At 45.1% G+C, this 23226-nt stretch overlaps 1 protein-coding gene across 3 annotated transcripts in view; it reads right to left on the bottom strand.

Moving 5' to 3' along the window:
* Positions 1-23226, bottom strand: part of PIEZO1 (piezo type mechanosensitive ion channel component 1) — a 400254-nt gene that overhangs the window by 144507 nt on the left and 232521 nt on the right. For all 3 annotated transcript variants that reach the window (XM_033942562.1, XM_033942564.1, XM_033942563.1), the window contains exons 20-23: positions 22759-22884; positions 8796-8996; positions 4702-4906; positions 941-1045 (exon numbers count right to left, since the gene is read on the bottom strand). In XM_033942562.1, coding sequence (XP_033798453.1) covers positions 941-1045; positions 4702-4906; positions 8796-8996; positions 22759-22884 — 637 coding nt within the window. The remainder of the gene's footprint in view (positions 1-940; positions 1046-4701; positions 4907-8795; positions 8997-22758; positions 22885-23226) is intronic.

Below are 23226 nucleotides of genomic sequence, written 5' to 3'. Positions count from 1 at the left end.
GCTCAGGACGAGTCAGATTGAGCAGCCTAGAAATCATTAAATTAAGTCTTCTTCTGCTGCCGCTGGAAGGAGAAGCAGCTGCTGGTGCCGCAAGCTGCCATCGGGGTGGGCCAAGCTGGGGGCAAGCGCTATATCTCCTGCTGAAAAAGCTGGTCCTCTTGAAAGCTCTGCAATGTTTCTGCCCTGTTACTTGGATCCAGTTCTGAGCCTTTTCCTGCTCTAAAAGATTATTCCCAGGGAATGAATATCATCACTTAAACACATATAAAATTAATGGCTCCATCTCTTTTGGAGCAGATAACGGGTTTAATCGCCTCAGGTAGCTGCAACAGACAGAAATATTTTTGAATGATGATATCATGGTGTCTCTCCTCATTTGGTCCTTATGATTTAGTGACTGTTCTGTGTTTTCCTGCTACCATTTATAGGGCATTTTAATGTTATATTGTTTTAAATTCATTCATTTGTAAATTGACTTAAAATGACATTGATTTTGTAAAGCAATATATAGATATTTTAACTACACCAAGCTGTTATCATGAAAAGGAAAAGAATGAAATTAACTGTGGAAATTTAATCTGATATGTCTATTTGCTAATTTGGTGTATTGATATCTTTCATGGGGGGATATTAATGCAGTTGTCCAGTTATGTCTGTGTTACATGTATGGAGATCGTAGGGAGCACAAGATATTATGTATGTAAGATGTAAGCCACATAGTTGTATGTGGTATATACATTTTTAAATAAATAAAATGAACCCGGTTAAAGGGAAGGAAAGGTTTGGGAAGTTAAGGGTGAAACTCGTTTTCTCCTCCCTCAACCTTGTCTCCTTTCCCATTCTCTCCCCCCCCCCCCCCAAGAGGTGAGAAGCCATGACCGAAGCAGGTTTCTTTATCCCAATCCCACTTTCTCTCCCTGTAGCAGGTATTCGTAGTTACCAATAAGATGCATTGCATTTGGAGGCACGTAAAAATCCGGCAAATACATCCATTTGATCAGCGCTGAGTTAATGGGGATGAAATGCTTCCATCTCCAAGGGTAATCTGCAAGAAAAAAAGCAATATTTTGCTGACTTTATCATCCCTGCCCTCAGGGTTGTAAATGTGAAGATGAGAGGGATGGGGGACGAAGCATTTTAACACCCCCATCCACCTCTAAAATAATACCCCATCCTGTGAGTTCCAAGTACTCCAGCCTAACACAGCGTGAACTAGATCAAATTAAACCCAGAGTAGACCAAACCCATGGACTGGCTCGGGATTCTCAGTTCTATACAGTATCTTCCATGACTTTCCAAAAACAGGTCTATTTGTATTAGGACATTCAGTTTGACAGTACTGAGTGATGGTGTTCCAAGTTGTTTTTTTTTTCATTTCAAATTTATTAGGTTTTTATATACCACCCATCAAGGGTATCTAAGCGGTTTTACAATCAGGTACTCAAGCATTTTCCCTATCTGTCTCGGTGGGCTCATAATCTATCTAACGTACCTGGGGCTATGGAGGACTGAGTGACTTGGGCAGGGTCACAAGGAGCAGCGTGGGGTTTGAACCCACAACCCCAGGGTGCTAAGTCTGTAACTCCAACCACTGCGCAACACACTCCGCCAGGTTTATAACAGTGAAAATGTCATGAAGAGTCAATGTCATCGGGGCTTCACCACTTTTCCCCAGTAGTAAGGGCCCTTAGTAACATAGTAGATGACGGCAGATAAAGACCCGAATGGTCCATCCAGTCTGCCCAACCTGATTCAATTTAAATTTTTTTTATTTTTTATTTTTAATTTTTCTTCTTAGCTATTTCTGGGCAAGAATCCAAAGCTTTACCCGGTACTGTGCTTGGGTTCCAACTGCCAAAATCTCTGTTAAGACTTACTCCAGCCCATCTACACCCTCCCAGCCATTGAAGCCCTCCCCTGCCCATCCTTCACTAAATGGCCATACACCGACACAGACCGTGCAAGTCTGCCCAGTAACTGGCCTAGTTCAATATTTAATATTATTTTCTGATTCTAAATCTTCTGTGTTCATCCCACACTTCTTTGAACTCAGTCACAGTTTTACTCTCCACCACCTCTCTCGGGAGCGCATTCCAGGCATCCACCACCCTCTCCGTAAAGTAGAATTTCCTAACATTGCCCCTGAATCTACCACCCCTCAACCTCAAATTATGTCCTCTGGTTTTACCATTTTCCTTTCTCTGGAAAAGATTTTGTTCTACGTTAATACCCTTTAAGTATTTGAACGTCTGAATCATATCTCCCCTGTCTCTCCTTTCCTCTAGGGCAGGGGTGCCCACACTTTTTGGGCTTGCGAGCTACTTTTAAAATGACTAAGTCAAAATGATCTACCAACAATAAAATAATTTTTAAAAACCCCACAAAGCACACTGAAAGGCAGAGAAAATGTTAATTATAATTCATATTCCGGGTTTTTTTCAAAGAGGTCAAGGCAAATGACTCTATGCAATGTCGCCTCAATAACAGCCATACAAAAATAGACAAATATACCCCCTCCCTTTTTACTAAACCACATAGCAGTTTTTAGTGCAGGGAGCTGCACTGAATGCCCCACGTTGCTCTCGACGCTCATAGGCTCCCTGCGCTAAAAACCGCTATTGAGGTTTAGTAAAAGGGAGCCATAGTGCAAAATATAGACAGCAGATATAAATTCTCAAAATGGGCACATTTTGATCACTAAATTGAAAATAAAATCATTTTTCCTACTTTTGTTGTCTGGTGATTTCATGAGTCTCTGGCTGCACTTCTTCTTCTGATATCTTCTGACTTCAGCCCACTCCTGCATCCAATATTTCTTCCCTTCTTTCAGCCTCCTATATGCTTTCTCTCCTCCAGACTTCATTCTCCTCCAACTTTTTTTTTCTTTCTCCCTGCCCCTTCTTTCTTTCTCCCTGCCTCCTGTTCTTTCTTTCTCTTTCTTTCCATGCCCACTTTCTTTCAGTCTCCCTGTTCCCTCTTTCTTTCTGTTTCCCTTCTTTCTTTGTCTCCCTGTCCCCCCTTCTTTCTGTCTCCCTGCCTGCCCACTTTGTTTTTTTCTCCCTCCCTCCCCCAAGCCACTAGGTTTGCCACCGCTACCGGGAAACAGGCCTTCAAGCCACCACCGCCCCAAGCTTTCCTTGCAGAAGCCTTGCGCTGACCAGGGTTCTGCTCCAGCCAGGCAGCGATTGGCTGGCCCAGAAATTCCTCTCCGATGTCAGAATTGACGTCGGGGAGAGGAATGCTGGTGAGCGCGAGGCTTCTGCAGGCCCAAATCTCCGGACGCCCAGGGCCGAGGAAAAGAAAAAGCCAGTCTATAAATCCTTCCATGCGAGCCATTCCAGTCTCCTTTCAGCAGGGCACTTACAAAAATGCGTAGCCCCCCCCTCCTCAACTTCCCATTTTCAGGCTCAAAATGCCAGAACAGCAGCAGTTCTTGCATTTTTGGGCAGAGCACCTCCTGCTCCCGACCGCCTTTCTCCAGTCTGGTGGCTTGATTCCACCAGGGGCAGCCGGCGCTCAGCTCTCCAGTGACGTGACTTCCCTAGACCTCCCTCCCGCCTTCTCCTGAAGGAAGTGACATCATCCCCCAGTCTATCAAAGATTTTCTATGGGAGAAAGCAAGGGTGTCAGGTCAAAAGCGCGCCAGGACAAAGGCGCGCGAGGAAGACAGGTTCTGGCAGTCAGGCAAGGAAGGATGCAGCGAGCATGAAGTGATGACCGGTGGGGAACCTCGGGGAGAGGAAGGCTGATTGGCCGGTCGATTGGGACGGCAACATGAGTCTATCACGGAACCCGGGATGGGTTCCGTGATCGACTCGCATTGCCTTCCCGAGCGACCGGTCGATCGCGATCGACGTATTGGGCACCCCTGCTCTAGGGTATACATATTCAGGGCTTCCAGTCTCTCCTCATACGTCTTCTGGCGCAAGCCTCCTATCATTTTCGTCGCCCTCCTCTGGACCGCCTCAAGTCTTCTTACGTCTTTCGCCAGATACGGTCTCCAAAACTGAACACAATACTCCAAGTGGGGCCTCACCAATGACCTGTACAGGGGCATCAACACCTTCTTCCTTCTACTGACTACGCCTCTCTTTATACAGCCCAGCATCCTTCTGGCAGCAGCCACTGCCTTGTCACACTGTTTTTTCGCCTTTAGATCTTCGGACACTATCACCCCAAGGTCCCTCTCCCCGTCCGTGCATATCAGCTTCTCTCCTCCCAGCATATACGGTTCCTTCCTATTATTAATCCCCAAATGCATTACTCTGCATTTATTTGCATTGAATTTTAGTTGCCAGGCATTAGACCATTCCTCTAACTTTTGCAAAACCCATGCTTGAAGAGTACGAAAGTCTCCCTTTTCCCCTCCCCCACAGGAAAATCGTTGGTGTGCATAACTAGCTCAAAGTGGGCCAAAAGATCCATCAAGGCCAGTATCCTGTTTCCAACAGTGGCCAATCCAGGTCATAACTACATGGCAAGGTCTGAAAAGATTCATCCCCAACACTTCCCATTCAGCACAGTAACCAATCCAAACCGGGAATCCCGCCCCCAGGTTTCATGATAAGAGCCATCATTTGTATCTCTTAACCATGTCACAAGGCGTCTTTCAGAAGATTTCGGAGATGCAGCAATACAAACCCTCCACAAGGATAGTGCCTCCTACTGGCCTCACTTCACCCCTCCCCTTTCCAGATTTACCAATGCACAGAGCTGGAGGGATCCCCAAACAGAGCAAGTACTGGAACAGCAGGAAGATGACCAAGAAGAGACAGTACGCGGGCCACAGTTTGGCGATACGGCTTCTCTTACGCCTCATCATGATGACAACAAGCCAGCAGCCATGGAAAATCACCATAAAATTCATACGCTGTCCAATCACATTCACAGTCAGCAGGAAACAGATCTGGGCACAGAGACAAAGAGAACAGAAAATGGCAAACTGTAAGCTGCAGGTCTAGAAGAGAGTGAAAACAATAGCTGGGTTTTATCATTAGCCCCAAACTAGAGAGCAGGACAGAGCCTGCTCGAAAACCTACACCTCAGTCCTGCAAACACTCTTGGGGGTAGATTGAGCCATGTGGTTTGGATATTGGTTGGAGCATCTTAGTGGCTTTGCTGAATAGACTGTTTGTGTGAAGGGCCATTCTCGAACCTGGCACCAGCATTTCTATGCCCCTTGTGCACACAGATGTATAGAATAGAGAATAACACGGGGACAAATTTGTCCCTGTCCCTGCAGGTTGGACACCCCTTCTATAAACTGTCTGTTTGTCAATTAGGATAAAACTTGCACTATAGAAGAACCAGGGTAAATTATAACCACTAAACTGTATATTAGTGTTAGACCCTAAATATGTTAGAAAATCTTGTATCGGAAACATCTGAAATTATGGCTGATCTAGTATAAATTGTAATCTGTTAACTCTATACTACGTATGTTACACCTGTAACCCGTTCTGGGCTCTTTGGGGACAACGGGACCGAAATCGAAATAAACAGACATCGCCAGCTTAAAAAGCCTCCAGAAGACTATGCGCGGGTTTATTGGGTTTTTTTTTATCATCTATAATCCGCATAGCCTACAATTCTATGCGGATTACAAATTATTCAGGTACGCATTTTCCCGGCGGGGTTAAGTGACTTGCCCAGGGTCACAAGGAGCAGGGCAGTATTTGCACCCACATCCTTGGGGTGCCAAGGCTGTAGCACTGCACCACACACTCCCACAAGGAAGGGGGTTGTTTGAATGCTCACTCGGCTGCGTTCCCCTCATTTCCCCACAGCGTTTGGGCAGTTTTTTTAGGTGATGTCCTAGAAGCTGAGCCGTATGTTCTGCTCTCTTCACGCCTGAGGCTTTTTCCTCCACTGAAGTTAAATTGTTTGCTGTTGTAGGTAAGCAGTGGAGTTGTAGAGCTTGAAGTTTTGGGTTTTTTATTGATCTAAATATTTATTTTTTTATTTTTTTTTTTATTGATTTTTTCACATATCAACAAGTGTTATAAATTTTCCATACATTTATCTTAACAATACACTTGATATCTCTATAATGTATTTTATATAAACCATATTTTATATTATTTTTCTTATGAATTTATATAACATATATATTGTAATGATTTTATCAATTATTATTTAATTATGAACCCTTTTCTCTCCCTTTATCACATTAATTTCTCATAGGACTATCATTCATTCATTATGATATATTTTTTATAATGTATAATAAAGAGAATAAATTCCTTACCCCTTCCCTCCCTCCCTTCTTTAACCATTATCTTATTATGGGAAAAAAAAAATTAAAATCATTCATTGCAAAAATGTTTTTTGTTCCTCCATTCCTTTTGTTTTTGAGTTATAACTTCCCAGTTCATTAACCTCCCCCCCCCCTCACACACACACTTACACTTGTACTTGCTGTAAGAGACTAGTGCTTAAGTGCCCTGCAGGCTGCCAGCATTCTATACATTTCCACACTCAAGTGGTCTGCAAATGACCGGGAGGCTAGCGGAACTCAAGAACAGCGAGTCTACACCAAACCTGTTCTATGAAGGAAAAGGTATCGATTTTCCAGAACAGAATACCAGCTTATCAGGTGAAATATATGCCAACAACCGAGGCATGGGCTGGTAGAAATGTTCACGCCTTAACGCTCAACCTAATCCTTGAGACACACCAAGACAGTCAGATTTCCAAGTTATCCACAATGAATACTCATGAGTTGGATTTGCATGCAGTGGTGTGCAGATTCAGTGAGCGTATCCTACAAACCTGACGGGCTGGGTGGAGAACCACTGGGGTAACTTATAGCATTCTATATCTAATCCAATCTAATCCACACACAATTTATCTATTGCTTCATGAGGGGGGGGGGTCCAGGTGGCCGAGGCAGGAGGGAGAGGGCGTCATTCCTGCTGATGATCAAGGGGGGGGGTCTGGGTGGCTGAGGCAGGAAGGAGTGGTTATTCCTCCTGCCGATTTTTTTTTTGTTCAGCAGCCATTGTCAGGAATGGGCTGGCATGACTTTTTTTTTTTAATGGGGACAGATATTGTGTTTATAACACACACACAACATTTATGCGCATTAAAAAAAAAGGAAAAACAGAAAGTATTTCTACCCTGAACAGCTGAGCGGCAGGAGGCTGCTTTGGGGCTTCCCCTGCCGCTCAGCTGTTCGGGCTTTCCCTGCTGGCTCTGCGCAGTTGCTTTTCCAACAACTGATCAAATGGGATTACGGCGGACCTCTGGGAAATTCATTTGCATGTGAAGTTGTGTCAACATCAATCGCCGTTTTCAAATCGGACTATTATCAACCCCATAGGCTTTTAACAATGATTTTTGAGCATCCCATCCTGTGTAAACAGTGAAGACTAAAGAGAACTGGATATGACAGGGGGAAATCTACTTATAGAACCAAATTGGCTGCCATTTTACTGAAGAAACTGTAAATAATAGACTTTAAAATGAACTGGAGGTGATAGGGGAAAATCTAATGATGGAACCGGAATATCTGCCTTTTTACTGAGTGTAAATAGTTGAAAGACTGTTCTTAACTTCAAATAAAGTTCCAGTTTTGGCTCACTCATACCTTGGACTGGGCTGTCATTTCATCAAAGAAAGGAGAGTGCGGAGTTCAAGTGGGGTGAGTGAAGACCCCGGGAACTGTCCATCCTCTGGCCTACTGGATTTATTCGACCCCCAACCTATGCTCAAGCTCAGGTGCGAGTCCATGAGTGACTACAACCACCTCTCCTGTTTCTTTAAAGTATCATCTTTTTGTGAAGCCTGGCAAACCCCCCACCCAAAGAGCTGACTGGAGCTCCACGGCAGGCCGAGACCAGGGCTTCATTTAGATAACCTAAGCTCCCTCAGATCCTGCAGCCCACTGGACTGCACATATTTCTCTGTCCTATTCTCCATTACTTTACTCACTCTCAAGGTCAGGAAACCAAGCCACTGATTTTCCACCTTGCAGCTTTCTCCTGCTGTCTGTACTTCCTGCTCAGTCAGATTCAGGCTGGGATCTGGTGTTAGGAGATCTGGCCTTTGCAGAGATGGCTCTCAGCCAGGTCTCCTTCCAGAATACCAAACGCACTACCCTTACTAATCATCACCTTTGTGCATGACCATAACTCCCACAACTCCCCAGCCCCGGCTGATCCAGGGAGCAGAACCCCAAATCCAGCACATGTCGCACGTGTCAGCACCCAGCACAGGGAAATTCATTTCCTTTAAAACACCAAAAGGTCCAGGCCAGCCAATTTGCCTTATAAGATGATACTGGGTGTCCTGGATGGAAGGGAGGCTCCGTGATGTGTGTGTATTCAAGACAAGCCAGGACAGAACATCAGACCTGGGTTTAGCATGAACCTGTCGATGTTCTCCCAATTCTATGCTCTTTGAGTCCTGCCACTTCCTCCTTGAACTGCCAAGACTTAACTGCCTTATTCCAAATGTTGTGTGGCCAAGACTAACTGTACCTAAGGAATGAACTTTCATTAAGCCTATGTCGCATGTCTTGGATTTGCTGATTCATTTTATCTTATGCCTTAGTTTGGGTGAATTCTACATTTATGTTATTTGGTTTTGAACTGCCTACTTATTTCATTGATGTGTGGAAACTGGCTATTGAGGGACTGTGCTCTGCATTGCTTTCACGTGAGAGTCGGTTTTCCACACCGAATGCAGCCTTCACCTCCTACATTCTGCTGCGATATTCTCCAGGGTTTACGAGTCTCAAGTCCCGAGTAAGTGGCCCTCTAGCTTTATGCCACTGAAACCCCTTTGTAGCTCACCTCCAAGCCAAACTTGTAAAAGAAATAATTAATGAAGTATCGAATGCAGCTGAACAGGCCCTGGTCCAGCTGTTCATGAGACACATCCTTGAAAACCGTGTCCGGGACTGGCTGTAGCAGCTGGTAACGACTGCGGTAATATTCCTGGTGACGGTACACGATAGCTTCGAAGATCAAGATCATCAATATCTGTAAATGGTTCTGAAAGAGAGCATATGCCAGCAAGTTAGACCTCCTCATACACCACAGAGCCCATTTTGCAGTTACACGTTCTATGTCATTTTAGGAAGTCATTGTAGAACGCCTAAAAAATAATACAGTACAACGCAGTATAAAAAGTTTGTATTAAACATTGAAACATATAAAACTTCCAAAGCACACCAGGATGTGTGTGTGTGTGGTGCGTGTATGGTGTGTGGGGTGGGGTGAGATGTGTGGTGTGGTGTGTGTGTGGTGTGGTGTGTGTATGGTGTGTGGGGTGTGCTGAGGTAAGCACCATGTGTGGTGTGGTGTGTGTGTGGTGTGGTGTGGTGTGTGTATGGTGTGTGGGGTGTGCATGGTGTGTGGTGTGTGTATGGTTTGATGTGTCGTGTGTGTGGGGTGTGTGGTGTGGTGTGGGGTGTGGTGTGTGTATTGTGGTGTGTGTATGGTGTGTGTGTGATGTGGTGTGTGTAAGGTGTGTGGGGTGGGATGTGTGTGGTGTGTCGTGTGTGGTGTGGTGTGTATGTGATGTGGTGTGTTGTGTGTGGTGTGTGCTGAGGTAAGCATGAAGTACATTTTAGCAATGGCGATCATACCCAACTTGTCCCACCATCAAGGGTTCTCCGATCATTATTAGACGACAGACTAGTGAGTCCTCATCCCTCAAAAACGAAATGAGAGAGAACTAGAAATTCAGTGTTCTTTGCCTTTGCGCCAGCCTTATGGAACTCACTGCCGACTAGTTTACGCTTGGAATCTTCATATACTCGGTCTCGTGTACTTTTGAAGACTTATCTCTTTAAACGCGGTTTCTCTTAACTGTGTAAATTTAATCGAGAACGCACTTTTGCAGTGATGGACAATGAATGTTTTCTGTATGAAAGCAATGGACTATCCTATTTTTAATGGCTTTTTAAAAAATTATTATTTTATTGATTTATTTGATTGTAAACCGCCTTGAATTGTGCTTCAACAAGGCGGTATATCAAGTTTAATAAATGATAAATGACATTCATTCCTGACATGGTATACAGAAACCCATTTGGAGACAGGGTGAAACTGAAAGAAGCCAAGAGAGAGATACGTTTGGTGAAGGCACAGGCGGAAGAACAAATGGCTAAAAATGTAAAAAAGGGAGATAAAATTTTTTTCAGATATATTAGTGAAAGGAGGAAGATAAAAAATGGAATTGCTAGGCTAAAAGATGCTGGGAACAAATATGTGGAGAGTGATGAGGAGAAAGCAAATGTGCTAAACAAATACTTCTGTTCTGTGTTCACAGAAGAAAATCCTGGAGAAGGACCGAGATTGTCTGGCAAAGTTACACGAGAAAATGGAGTAGATTCTGCGCCGTTCACGGAGGAGGGTATTTATGAGCAACTTGAAAAACTGAAGGTGGACAAAGCGATGGGACCAGACGGGATCCATCCCAGGATACTAAGGGAACTCAGAGAGGTTCTGGCGAGTCCTATTAAAGACTTGTTCAACAAATCTCTGGAGACGGGAGTGATTCCTGGGGATTGGAGGAGAGAGGATGTGGTCCCTATTCATAAAAGTGGTCACAGGGATGAAGCAGGAAACTACAGGCCGGTGAGCCTCACTTCAGTTGTTGGAAAAATAATGGAAGTGTTGCTGAAAGAAAGGATAGTGTATTTCCTTGAATCTAATGGGTTACAGGATCCGAGGCAACATGGCTTTACAAAAGGTAAATCGTGCCAAACGAACCTGATTGAATTTTTTGATTGGGTGACCAGAGAGCTGGATCGAGGACATATGCTAGATGTAATTTACTTAGATTTCAGCAAAGCCTTTGATACAGTTCCTCATAGGAGGCTGTTGAACAAACTTGAAGGGCTGAAGTTAGGACTCAAAGTGGTGAACTGGGTCAGAAACTGGCTGTCGGACAGACACCAGAGGGTGGTGGTTAATGGAAGTCGCTCGAAGGAAGGAAAGGTGACTAGTGGAGTCCCTCAGGGTTCGGTGCTGGGGCCAATCCTGTTCAATATGTATGTGAGTGACATTGCTGAAGGGTTAGAAGGAAAAGTGTGCCTTTTTGCAGATGATACCAAGATTTGTAACAGAGTAGACACCGAAGAGGGAGTGGCAAATATGAAAAAGGATCTGCAAAAGTTAGAGGAATGGTCTAATGCTTGGCAACTAAAATTCAATGCAAAGAAATGCAGAGTAATGCATTTGGGGATTAATAATAGGAAGGAACCGTATATGCTGGGAGGAGAGAAGCTGATATGCACGGACGGGGAGAGGGACCTTGGGGTGATAGTGTCCGAAGATCTAAAGGCGAAAAAACAGTGTGACAAGGCAGTGGCTGCTGCCAGAAGGATGCTGGGCTGCATAAAGAGAGGCGTAGTCAGTAGAAGGAAGAAGGTGTTGATGCCCCTGTACAGGTCATTGGTGAGGCCCCACTTGGAGTATTGTGTTCAGTTTTGGAGACCGTATCTGGCGAAAGACGTAAGAAGACTTGAGGCGGTCCAGAGGAAGGCGACGAAAATGATAGGAGGCTTGCGCCAGAAGACGTATGAGGAGAGACTGGAAGCCCTGAATATGTATACCCTAGAGGAAAGGAGAGACAGGGGAGATATGATTCAGATGTTCAAATACTTGAAGGGTATTAACGTAGAACAAAATCTTTTCCAGAGAAAGGAAAATGGTAAAACCAGAGGACATAATTTGAGGTTGAGGGGTGGTAGATTCAGGGGCAATGTTAGGAAATTCTACTTTACGGAGAGGGTAGTGGATGCCTGGAATGCACTCCCGAGAGAGGTGGTGGAGAGTAAAACTGTGACTGAGTTCAAAGAAGCGTGGGATGAATACAGAAGATTTAGAATCAGAAAATAATATTAAAGATTGAACTAGGCCAGTTACTGGGCAGACTTGTACGGTCTGTGTCTGTGTATGGCCGTTGGTGGAGGATGGGCAGGGGAGGGCTTCAATGGCTGGGGAGGGCTTCAATGGCTGGGAGGGTGTAGATGGGCTAGAGTAAGTCTTAACAGAAATTTTGGCAGTTGGAACCCAAGCACAGTACCGGGTAAAGCTTTGGATTCTCGCCCAGAAATAGCTAAGAAGAAAAAATTAAAAAATTTAAATTGAATCAGGTTGGGCAGACTGGATGGACCATTCGAGTCTTTATCTGCCGTCATCTACTATGTTACTATGTAGCCCCAGAAGATAAAGGAATGGCATAAACTAGGACTGCATTTCAATTGCATTTTTAATCATGCAGTTAAAGGTAGGGCATAATCAGCAGTCCATTGGGGGGGAGGGGGGGGGGCACAGGAAGGGCCACACATTTCCTCTCCCTCCTCCCCACATTAGGTATAATACTTTTGCTGGTGGGGATGTCAAAACCCCACCAGTCAAAGGAATTCATCCCCAAAGCTGCCTCAAGACCAAGGAAGTACAGAGGGCCCCAGCCACTGATGTTGGCACTCCCCAAGCTCCAGGCCTTCCCTCTGACCTGGTCCACCCTCTTCTTGCATAACTTCCTGTTCTGAGAAAGGGGTGGGCCAGGTCAGAGGGAGGGCTCGGTGCAGGGAGCTTATTAGAAGGCTGCAACTGGTCTCCCTTACTTCCGTTGACCACTGACCATTCCGAGTAGCACCTCATTTTCTGGTGAATTTGCCCTCATCCCATGTCCAAAACAGGTCAGTTTCTGTCTGGTAATCTTGCCTTCCAAGAACAACTCTGGGTTTCTATGATCAAGAACATCTTTGTCCATGGGATTTGTAGAAGTCTTCTCTAGCGCCAGTTGAGGACCGATGCTTTAATCTAAAGGCTCTCGCAACATTTTACTATATCTAGGGAACCTGTACAAAATTAGGCTACACGGATCAGGAAACTTATGTTTAGATCAGTGCCTCGCAAACTTTGTCAAGCTGCAGAACACTACATGTAGAGGCTTCGGCTCGAGGCATCCGAAAGTGCACGGACGTTGATGTGATGTTGGTCACGCGCACGCGCGAAGGCCCTCAGCCGCCAGTGTGGGGTGCCGGCAGGGAAGACGCGGGGAAAGAAGGAGAGGCCCGATAGGCACATCCTGTAGGCAGTCAGCCGGCACCAGTGTCTCTCCTCCTCCCCGTCTCGTGGCACACCGGAAATCTTAGGAGGCACACAGTTTGTGATACACTAGTTTAGCTCCATGCAAATAAAAACTGTGACAATATTTTATAAAAGATTAGCTGAATGCAGAGCCAGTTGTAGAATCCTGTACATATAGTACAATAAAAAAAAACCCATATGCACAGCACTACATGCGAGGAGGACCCGATTAGTCACCTCCTCTGTTGTTGGTGCATTGTGAAATATCCTTCTACTGCAGAACCTCAGCTGCATCAGAGAGGAACGCAGAAACGGATGTAGCCCTGGTCCCACTCATGCATGCGGGATTCGGCCATCTAGTTGAGTCAGCCACTCGCGACCAGGGCTCACAGAAAGAAATTTGTTTCTTGAGCTTGGCGTACTGCGGAGGGCCGAAGGACCCCAATCACAGTCACTCAGCCCTCACTCTCTCCTCTTATTTAAAGGAATCAAACTGAGGCTAAGGTGAAATTGATATCTGGAACTTTCACCTGAACTTGATTGAGGAGTCAATGCATAAACTATTTACAACTCCTTCAGATGTGGATAGTTGAAACTGGTTTCGTAAACTTCTCTTCACTCCACTTCTCCTTACACGCGATGAGCCACTCCTGGGTCCCACCTGGGACCACTCCACACAGGAACTGTTTTCCTCTAGAAATAGGTCTCCTTATTCTGTCCTCTCCCGATGATCCCTTGGAAAACAAAGTCCTTTCTATCTCCTCTCAGTGAAACTCTCCAGGTTTCCACTCTTTTTTAAATCCTGTTGTCTGTTCTTCTAGGAAACCCTCTCATGACTTTCCTTCCACAAGCAGTCAGAATTTCCAGTACTAGGGCTCTGGCAAAAGAGACCTCCAACTCATCTCTACTGTCCACACATACTCAGTGACTCCCTAAAAAATCTAATGTCTCTTGCTCCGCAGCAAAGGGGAGGGGGGTTACACTTACAAGGTCTCAGCTCCTGGCTCTCAGAGCGCATGTCCAATCTCTGGAATTCAGGCTTGGAGGAGCAGAAGCAGATGAACACTTTCAGGGCCTTAGTAGAAAAGGCCAACCTCCAGTCTGGCAGTTCCTGTGCTCCCAATCCAATCCAATCTTTAGTTTTATATAACGATTCATCCCTCACAAGAAGGGCTCAACTTGGTTAACAAAATTTCCTAATTTCAGCTAGAGAGTAAAGATAATTTCTACTCCAAATATTAACTTAGGACAGAAGAATCGATCAGAGATTTTTGAACTAAATGAGTTTTTAACATTTTCTGAGGAAAGCATCACCTTGGTACGGCAGGAAGTGATCCTATAGTCATTTCCTGCCCTCAAAGTGAAATAGAAGTTGCTTACCTGTAACGGTAGTTCTCCTTGGACAGATGGATCTTACAGCCACACATGAAGGTGACGTCCCCGTGACGGAGCCGACCCGGCAGTCTAAAAGCTGCAAAGCTAAAGAGCTTTGCGCATGTGCCAGCCCTCCCGCCCTAAAGTATCCCACCTGGCCCCTATATAAGCACACCCCCAACCGGCAAACCCAGTTAGGTACAAAGCTGGCGGCAACCATAGGGGAGGCTGGGCGGGATTGTGTGGCTGTAAGATCCATCTGTCCAAGGAGAACTACCGTTACAGGTAAGCAACTTCTATTTCTCCCTGGACAGGGATCTTACAGCCACACATGAAGGTGCCTCCCGAGCTGAAGGTAACAGAATAACAACATGCTATTATAATAATAACAAAGATCTGTTACCTGAGACGGAGAGGAGGAGGGAAGTTGATGCCTCAGAAAGCCGCTTGCAGGACCGTAGAACCCAGTGATGCAGCTGCGCCGGATTCCACATCAAGGCAGTAGTGCTTGGCAAAGGTATGAATCCTGGACCAGGTAGCCACTCGACAGATCTCTTGGAGAGGCGCGAGGCGAAGGTTAGCCAAGGTGGTAGCCATAGCTCGGAGGTCATGAGCCGTGACATGCGGAGGGATCTCCTGAAGAGCAGGCCCGGAGGCGGAGGCGTAACAGTACGCAATGAGCTGGGTAATCCAAGAGGACAATGTCAACTTCGAAACTGGTCTAGGAGAGGAAGTTGGACGGATGGAGAGGAACAACTGAGACGGGTGCCGAGGAGTCGCAGTTCTGTCCAAATAGAGGCGGAGAGCTCTGGCACAGTCCAGTGTGTGGAGTCGTTCGGCCTCTGGCGAAGGTCATGAAGAAATTGGGTAAAGGGACTATAGGATACCAAGGCATGGAGTTCTCCAATTCGGCGAGCCGAGGTAATAGCTACCAGGAATATCATCTGCCAGGTAAGGAATTTGAGTGGTACAACAGAGAGAGGTTCAAATGGGGGAGCCATGAGAGCCTGCAGCACGAGGTTGAGATCCCAGACCGGCACCGGAGGTCGGAGGGGAGGATGCAGACGAAGAAGTCCCTTGAAGAAGCGCTTGACCACAGGATGGCGTACCAGAGAGACCGCGTCCACGGGGTCGTGGTACACTGAGATGGCCACCAGATGAAGGCGAATGGAGGTGTAGGATAATCCGCAGACTTGCAAAGAGGTAAGGTAGCGGAGGACCGGAGCCAAGGGCGAGGTGCTGGGGTGAACAAGACGGGTGAAGCACCAGCGCTGAAAGAGCTGGAACTGCTGGAAAAGTTGAAAAAGTGCAGGCTGCATCAGATGAGAGAGCTGGGAGGATCCTGGGTTGGAGCAACAGCAGCAGACAGTGTAGGAGGAGAGCCCGAGGAGGAGGAGGAACTAGAGGAAAGAAGATGTTTAGATTTCCTCTTCAGATTCCTGGGTGGGCTGGCTGAAGCAGAGTGCAGACGCCGCTCTGGGGAGGCAGAACGCTGGGCTGCAGGCTCTGTACTAGAAGGAGCACGGTGCTGACGGCTGGAGTCAGTCGGTGCCGAGGGCGGGACCGAGAGTGAGCGATCTAATATAATAAAACGGTAAGCCGCGCATGCGCACTTCCTATGCGTGCGTCCGTTTTCCGTGAGCTGTAGCACACATAGGAAGTGCGCATGCGCGCTCTTCCCTGATCTCCACCGCTGCTGGCCACTAGCACCCCCCTGCCCTCCAACGGACTCTTCTCGGCCTTTGTATGCGGTATAGGAAATGTATAGGCAGACCTACCGCTCCCCCAATTCCCCTTATCTCGGCGGCAGCAGCAACAGTGGCCCGGGCGGTTTTTGCAGCCCTCCATCACCCTATGCGGGACGGGGTTTCGGGAGCCCTGTCACGCCGCCATACAGACAGAGACCTAGGCAATTAGGTGGAAGTGGCAGCCAGTCTCCCCGCTCTCAGGGTTTTCGAGGAGGCAGTGGTTGGGTCGGGAACCAGCTCCCGGGTCAGATGCTGCCGCCGCACGGATCAAGGCCGAGGTATACGTCCCCTTATTCTAAATCCCTCGGACTCCAGCAGCAGCAGCACCGGCTCCAGCGGCGTAGGCAGCACTATAAACACACTGCTTCACGCCCTTCTCTGCCGATTTCCTCTGCCGCGTCTCTGATGACATCATCGGAGACAGACGCGGCAGAGGAAATCGCCAGTAGAAGGCCGCGAAGCAGCATGTTTATAGTGCTGCCTACGCGGCTGGAGCCCCGAGGTTTGTCAGCGGTGGGAGGGTCAGGAGCAGGCCAGATCGACAACGGCAGTAAAAGAAGGGGGAAGGGCCGAACGGAGCAGGGAAGATAAGGTAGGGAAAGGGGGAGTGGGGGAAAATGCTGCTACTGCTTCTACACAGGAAAGGGGGGATAGGAGGGAAATGCTGTTGCTGCTGCATAGTGAACTGGGATGGAAATGCTGCTGCACAGGGAAATGGGGAAAAATGACAGACAGACAGCGGGAGGGAGGGAGACAGAAAGAAAGAAAGACACAGGGGCAGGGAGAGGAACAGAAAGACAGACAGAGAAAGTGGGCCAGAGAGAGAGTCAGCGGGAGAGGGAAAGGGGGCTGCTTTGGGGGGAGGGGTGTGTTTGGGGCAAACTGCTTTGCTCTGGGGGAAGACAGAAGGGGCCATGGAAAGACAGGGAGAGGGATAGGGGGCTGCTTTGGGGGGAGGGGTGTGCTGGGGGGAGACAGAAGGGGAAAGGGGACAGACAGCTTTGCTCTGGGGGGAAGACAGAAGAGGGCCATGGAGAGACATTTGGGGGGGAGGTGGGTGCTGGGGGCACACAGCTTTGCTCGGGAGGGGGGGGGGGAGGGGGAGACAGAAGGATACAGACAGCGGCCAAGGAGAGAGAGATAAAGAAACACAGACAGAAAGACACATCTATTCTAGCACCCGTTAATGTAACGGGCTTAAAGACTAGTCAGTAATAATCTGGTAGAAATAATCAGTAATAACAGTACACATCTCCCTCCGTATTCGCTGTGATAGGGGATTAACAGAACCGCAAATAACTTTTTCATTTGTTATTCGCTGTTTTCTATTAAAAACCATCGTGAATATGGTGAAACCACAAATAACATGGTGGGAGACATTACATTACATTAGTGATTTCTATTCCGCTTGTGCCTTGCGGTTCTAAGCGGATTACAAATTAGAAGACTGGACATTTCCAGTAGCGTTGCAGTACATAGAATCAGTTAAGTGTCAAGTTACAATTGTTAGTCTGGGCATTTCCAGAAGAAATTGAAAGCAAATAGTAGATAGTGATAGGTTGTTGTGATGAATAGAAATAGTAAAGTCAGGATTCTGAAGTATTGCTATGATGGTGGTGGTGGTGGTCATGAGAGTATTTTCTAGTGCTGTTGTGAGGTTATGATGATGGGAAGTGTTTTTTGAAGAGATGAGTTTTGATTTCTTTTCGGAATACTTTAATGTCTGTTGAATTGATCAGTAGATTGGAGATGGTGGCATCAATCTTTGCTGCCTGTGTCGCTAAAAGGCTGTCGTATATTTTCTTTCATCTTGTTCCATTGAGAGGGGGGTAAATGAATAGGCTCTGAGTTCTCCTTAATCTGTGTGAGAGGTTACGGTGTAGTCTGTTGTTTAGGTAGCTGGGTGCTGTTCCGTGTGTTACTTTGTATAGTAGACAGTAGAATTTGAACTGGGATCTTGCTTTTATTGGTAGCCAGTGTGAGTCTAGGTATGCGTTGGTGATGTGGTCATATTTGCCGAGAGAGTAGATGAGTCTGAGGGCCGTGTTCTGGACAGTCTGTAGTTGTTTTATCATGTAGTTTGGGCATGATAGGTAGAGGCTGTCGCAGTAATCTACAATACTTAGTACTAGGGATTGTACTAATAACTTGTATTGATCTTTGTTGAAGAATTTTCTTATTTTTCTTAGGTTACGCATTGTGAAGAAAGCTCTTTGGATGATTTTGTGGATTTGAGACTGCATTGTGCAGTTTCTGTCTAGTTGTATTCCCAGGATCTTGAGTGTACTTTGAATTGGGTACTTGATTGTATTTAATTCTAGTTCTGTGAAAGATGTTTTTTTTTCCTTCTCTAGTAGTAGGAATTTAGTTTTTTCCGAGTTCAGTTTTAGTTTATGACTTGACATCCATTTTTCTACCGTTTCCATTATTGTTTTCAAGTGGTTTGTGGATAAGGGGTCTTGAATGTTAAAGGGGAGGAGGATAGTTATATCATCCGCGTAGCTGAATGATACTGTGTTTAGGGCGTCTAGGGTTATGCCGAGGGATGCTATGAAGAGGTTGAATAATATGGGTGATAATGGTGATCCTTGTGGTACTCCACATGGGTTTGACCATGGATCGGATATGTGCTCTTTTGACTTGACTTTGTATGTTCGTGTTTTGAGGAAGCTTTGGAACCATTTGTGAACATTACCTGAGATTCCTATTGCGTCTAATATCTGGAGTAGTGTGTGATGGTCAACTAGGTCAAATGCCGCAGAAAGATCGAGTTGAATGAGAAGCAGCTTGTTTCCTTTGCTGAGGTGTTGTCGGACAGTGTCTAATAGTGATACCAGTAGAGTTTCTGTGCTATAGTTAGATCTGAATCCAGATTGTGATGGATTTAGTATGTGATGGTCTTCAAGGTAGTTGGAGAGGTGTTGTGCGACAAAACCTTCTGTTAGTTTGATGTATAGTGGGATTGAAGCGATTGGTCTATAGTTTGCAGGATTGTCTATAGGACCTTTGGGATCTTTCAGGATAGGTGTAATTATGATTTCTCCTAATTCCGGTGGGAAATGACCTTCACTTAGTGTAGTTTGAAGCCATAGTGTGAGGCTAGCTTTAAATTTGGTGGAAGCTGTAGCTAGTAAGTATGAGGGACAATTGTTCAAGTCACATGAGGATTTGCTGTATTTTTTGTAAAGCCTGTCCAAGTCTGACCATTGTATCTTTGGGAAATTTGTCCAGATCCTGTCTGCTGGGATTGCTTCATCTTTTGTGGGATTGATTCGTATTTCTTCTATGTTGGTTCTTGAATTGTTGAATGTGGATCTGGTTGTGATGATTTTGTGTTTGAAATAATCCGCTAATTGAGTGGCTGTGGGAGTTTGGTTTCCTTGGGTGGCGAGAAATGGTTTGGTATCAGTGAGGTTTCTTACGATGTCAAAAAGTTTTTTTGTGTCTGGTTTTTCGGTGCCGATGAGTATGGAGTAGTAGTTTTTTCGTTTTTCCTTCAGTTTGGTGTTGTATTGTTTGATTTGGATTTTCCATTCATCTTTGGTGTGATTATGTTTCTGTTTTTTCCATGTCCTTTCTAATTGTCTGCATTTCCTTTTTAGGTGTAAAAGTTCGTCGTCAAACCTGGCCTGTTCCTGAAGAAGAGGCAAAACAAGGTGAAGAAAGTGCCGAGAATCGGCGATTTTCTCTATAAACACTTGGAATGAGCGATTTCTCTATCCATGCTGATGTAATTTAAGGGGAGGAGCCAGCAAGCTAAAAACTGTAAATATTTGAAACCGCAAATACGGAGGGAGAAGTGTAGTTGAAACAAATGACATAGAAACATAGAGTATGATGGCAGAAAAGGGCCGTCGGCCCAACAAGTCTGCCCACTCAAATAACCCACCCCCCTAAGCACTTCCTCGAAGTGAACCCACATGTTTATCCCATTTATTCTTAAAATCGAGCACGTTGTTGGCCTCTACTACCTGAAGTGGAAGATCATTCCAACGATCAACCACCCTTAGGAAGATGCAGGAGGGAGGTTTTGGGAGCCAGATATAAGATTTGAGCTACAAAGTTGAAATTCAGAACCTCCATCTGCAGGAAGCCAGAGACTCAAGAGCCTCAATGCGTGGGTCAGATAATGGCACAGGGAAGACAGATTTAAATTTATATTAGGAACTGGGCACCATTCTGAGGAAGCTGGGAGGAGCCTATTCTGAAAAAGATAGGTTAGAGCTTAATCAAAGTGGACCCAGGCTCCTAGCACTAAACTAAAACCAGCAGCTTTTAAACTAGAAACTGGGGTAAAGCCAACAGTCACTTAGGGAAGCAAGGTTCACAATCAGGTATCTTTGACGGGAAGTTAGGGCATCCCAACAGAGAAGCTGTAACAAAGGCAAATGTAACCTAGGTGCTTTTTCGTAAAGGACAGACAGAGCTGAAAGATTGCAAATTATTCCTCTCAATTGCTAAGCAAGTTACAAATGTAAATAAAAAGCACACTTTGAAATGTCTAGATTCAAATGATAGAACCCTAAAAATTAAGATGGGGAGGTTAGAATATATAGCAGTGAATGAAGAAGTAAATATAACAGGCATCTCAGAGACCTGGTAGAAGGAGGATAACAAGGGTAGTCCTACCACTACTACTAATTATTTCTATAGCGTTACCAGACGTACACAGCACTGTACAGAGTCACAAAGGACACCGTCCCTGCTCAAAAGAGTACAAATTATATGGCAAGGATAAGGTAGATCATTATATGCTAAAAGTGCATTTAGTCAAGGAGTAAAACTTCTGCAGGAAACAGAGATATTCCACGAGTGTACCTGGCCAGAATGAACAGACAGATGATGATTTTTCTAATTTTATTTTTGGATCAGTTTCCCCCAAGTACACACCGAACAACATAGATAAAAACCCCTTTACCCCTGCCCCCAACTTAAACTTTTCCCTCTTTACCCCACTCCCCTTTTTCAAAGACTCCTTCCCTCCCCAGAACAGACAGCAGTTAATAATGTACATGTTCCTATAGTTCTTGATCATCCAATGTGCAGTTGTATATTTTTTCTTTTACCAAATCTCTATCCCCAACCTCACTCTTTAACAAACTAGAAAATAAAAAATACATCACAACAAATTAACCTAATCATTTCAAAGTTACAGTCAAAATTCCAATTCCCTCACCCACTCGCCAAAATCCAAACAATTAACTCTCACAAACTGAAGAGCCTGGATTCTTATAGCCCTTCAGGAACATATAACATGATTACATTACATTACATTACATTTGTGATTTCTATTCCGCTTGTACCTTGCGGTTCAAAGCGGATTACATAAGAAGAAGCTGGACATTTCCAGGAGGGTACATGACATTTAGGGTAAGACATAGTTACAGAATGAGTATAGACTTGGTAACATTGGATGAAAGCAGTTATATTACATTACATATCAAATCTTTTTCCAGGCGTTGGTAGGTAATATGAATCGGTAGGATGAATTAGGTTTTTGTTTTGTTTTTTTTTTGGTTTTTTGTTTGTTTTTTTTTGGTCGGTTGAGGATATGGTGTCAGGGAGTGGGTAACCTGGTCGGTGTATGTGGAAGAGGAGATTAGGTGTTTTGAATATGCTTTTTGAAAAGTAGCGTTTTGAGTTCTTTGCGGAATGCTTTGAAGTCAGATGTTGAGGTTAACAATCTGGTTATGGAGGGTTCGAGTTTTGCTGCATGCGTTGCTATGAGGTTATCGTAAAGCTTTTTACGATGAGTGCCGTTGAGTGGTGGGTATGAGAATGATAGAGCAAACTTCACCTTCTACCTTAAACCCTTGGGAGAAGGAAAATGTAATTGAATTAAACTACATAACAATATGAAATGGACTTTTTTTTTTTTGTATAAATATTTTTTATTCTTTTTTTTTAAAATTCTTACATCAAGTGAAATACATGTAATACATTCAATTATACAAAAACACACTTGAAATTATCATTAAATTTTCTTACAATGTGAATTAAATAAACCCTTTTTCAGAATTTATATCATATTAATATTAGAATAGTTTTCCCTCCCTACCCCTTTTATATGTTCTATACATGTGTTATTATATCTGATCAGTGGAATAAATTGTCAATGGTCTCCATATTTTATTAAATTTGTTAATATAACCTTGTTGTAATGCCAGTACTTTTTCCATTTTATATATATGACAAATTGAATTCCACCAAAAATTGACTTAACTTGCTATAACAATCAGAGATTTTTAATAGCTGGGATGTGTAACCTGGGGCTAAACCAAACAGTATTTTATGAGTCAAGAAACATCTGATCTCCCCCTCCCCCCAGGCTCCCTGGTTTCTAATGGAAACAGAAGCAATGGCCCGCTTAATCCCCCTTCCTACTGCCACAGGATGCAAAATGGATGCCACGACCCCTAGCAGTACTCCTGCAGTATTGCCACTAGGGGCAGGCTCCCTAAGTCAGACATTTTGCAGCCTGACCCTAGCAGCAATACTGGAAGATTACCATTAGGGATCAAGCAGACATTCAGCGGGGCAGTTAAGGGAGAGTCTGGAATCAGTTCATCCTACAGTCTCCATACCTGGATGTAGCCCAGATTGGGAAAACCCTTCCGGATTCCAAACCAGTTAGCTGGATCGATGGGGCCTCGAAAGAGGGTGGAGTTCAGGATTTCCTCGCCTTCCATGTTGGTGCTGTTTGGGTAAGGCTGGAATGAGACAAGGGAAGAAGGGAGGGAACTGAAGTCCATGAACACGTGAAGAGCAGTCAGATCATAACAGCAGCACGATGGGACTGGCCATAAACACAGGGCATGAAACAAACTATTCCAGCCCATATGTCCAGGATAAGAACTCTTCACCACCAGCATAGGAAAGGCTGCTGCTACTATTAATAATTTCTATAGTGCTACTAGGAATATGCAGCACTGTACACATTATATGCACATACTATCCCTGTCCTTAGCAGGCTTACAATCTAAGTTTTTGTACCTGTGTCAAGCGACCTCCCCAGGGTCACAAGGAGGCTACAGAGGGAGCTGTAGGACGAG

Source organism: Geotrypetes seraphini, chromosome 4 (genome assembly GCF_902459505.1).
Source record: "Geotrypetes seraphini chromosome 4, aGeoSer1.1, whole genome shotgun sequence".
NCBI classification, from domain to species: domain Eukaryota; kingdom Metazoa; phylum Chordata; class Amphibia; order Gymnophiona; family Dermophiidae; genus Geotrypetes; species Geotrypetes seraphini.
This window is presented reverse-complemented; position numbering and strand designations above follow the sequence as displayed.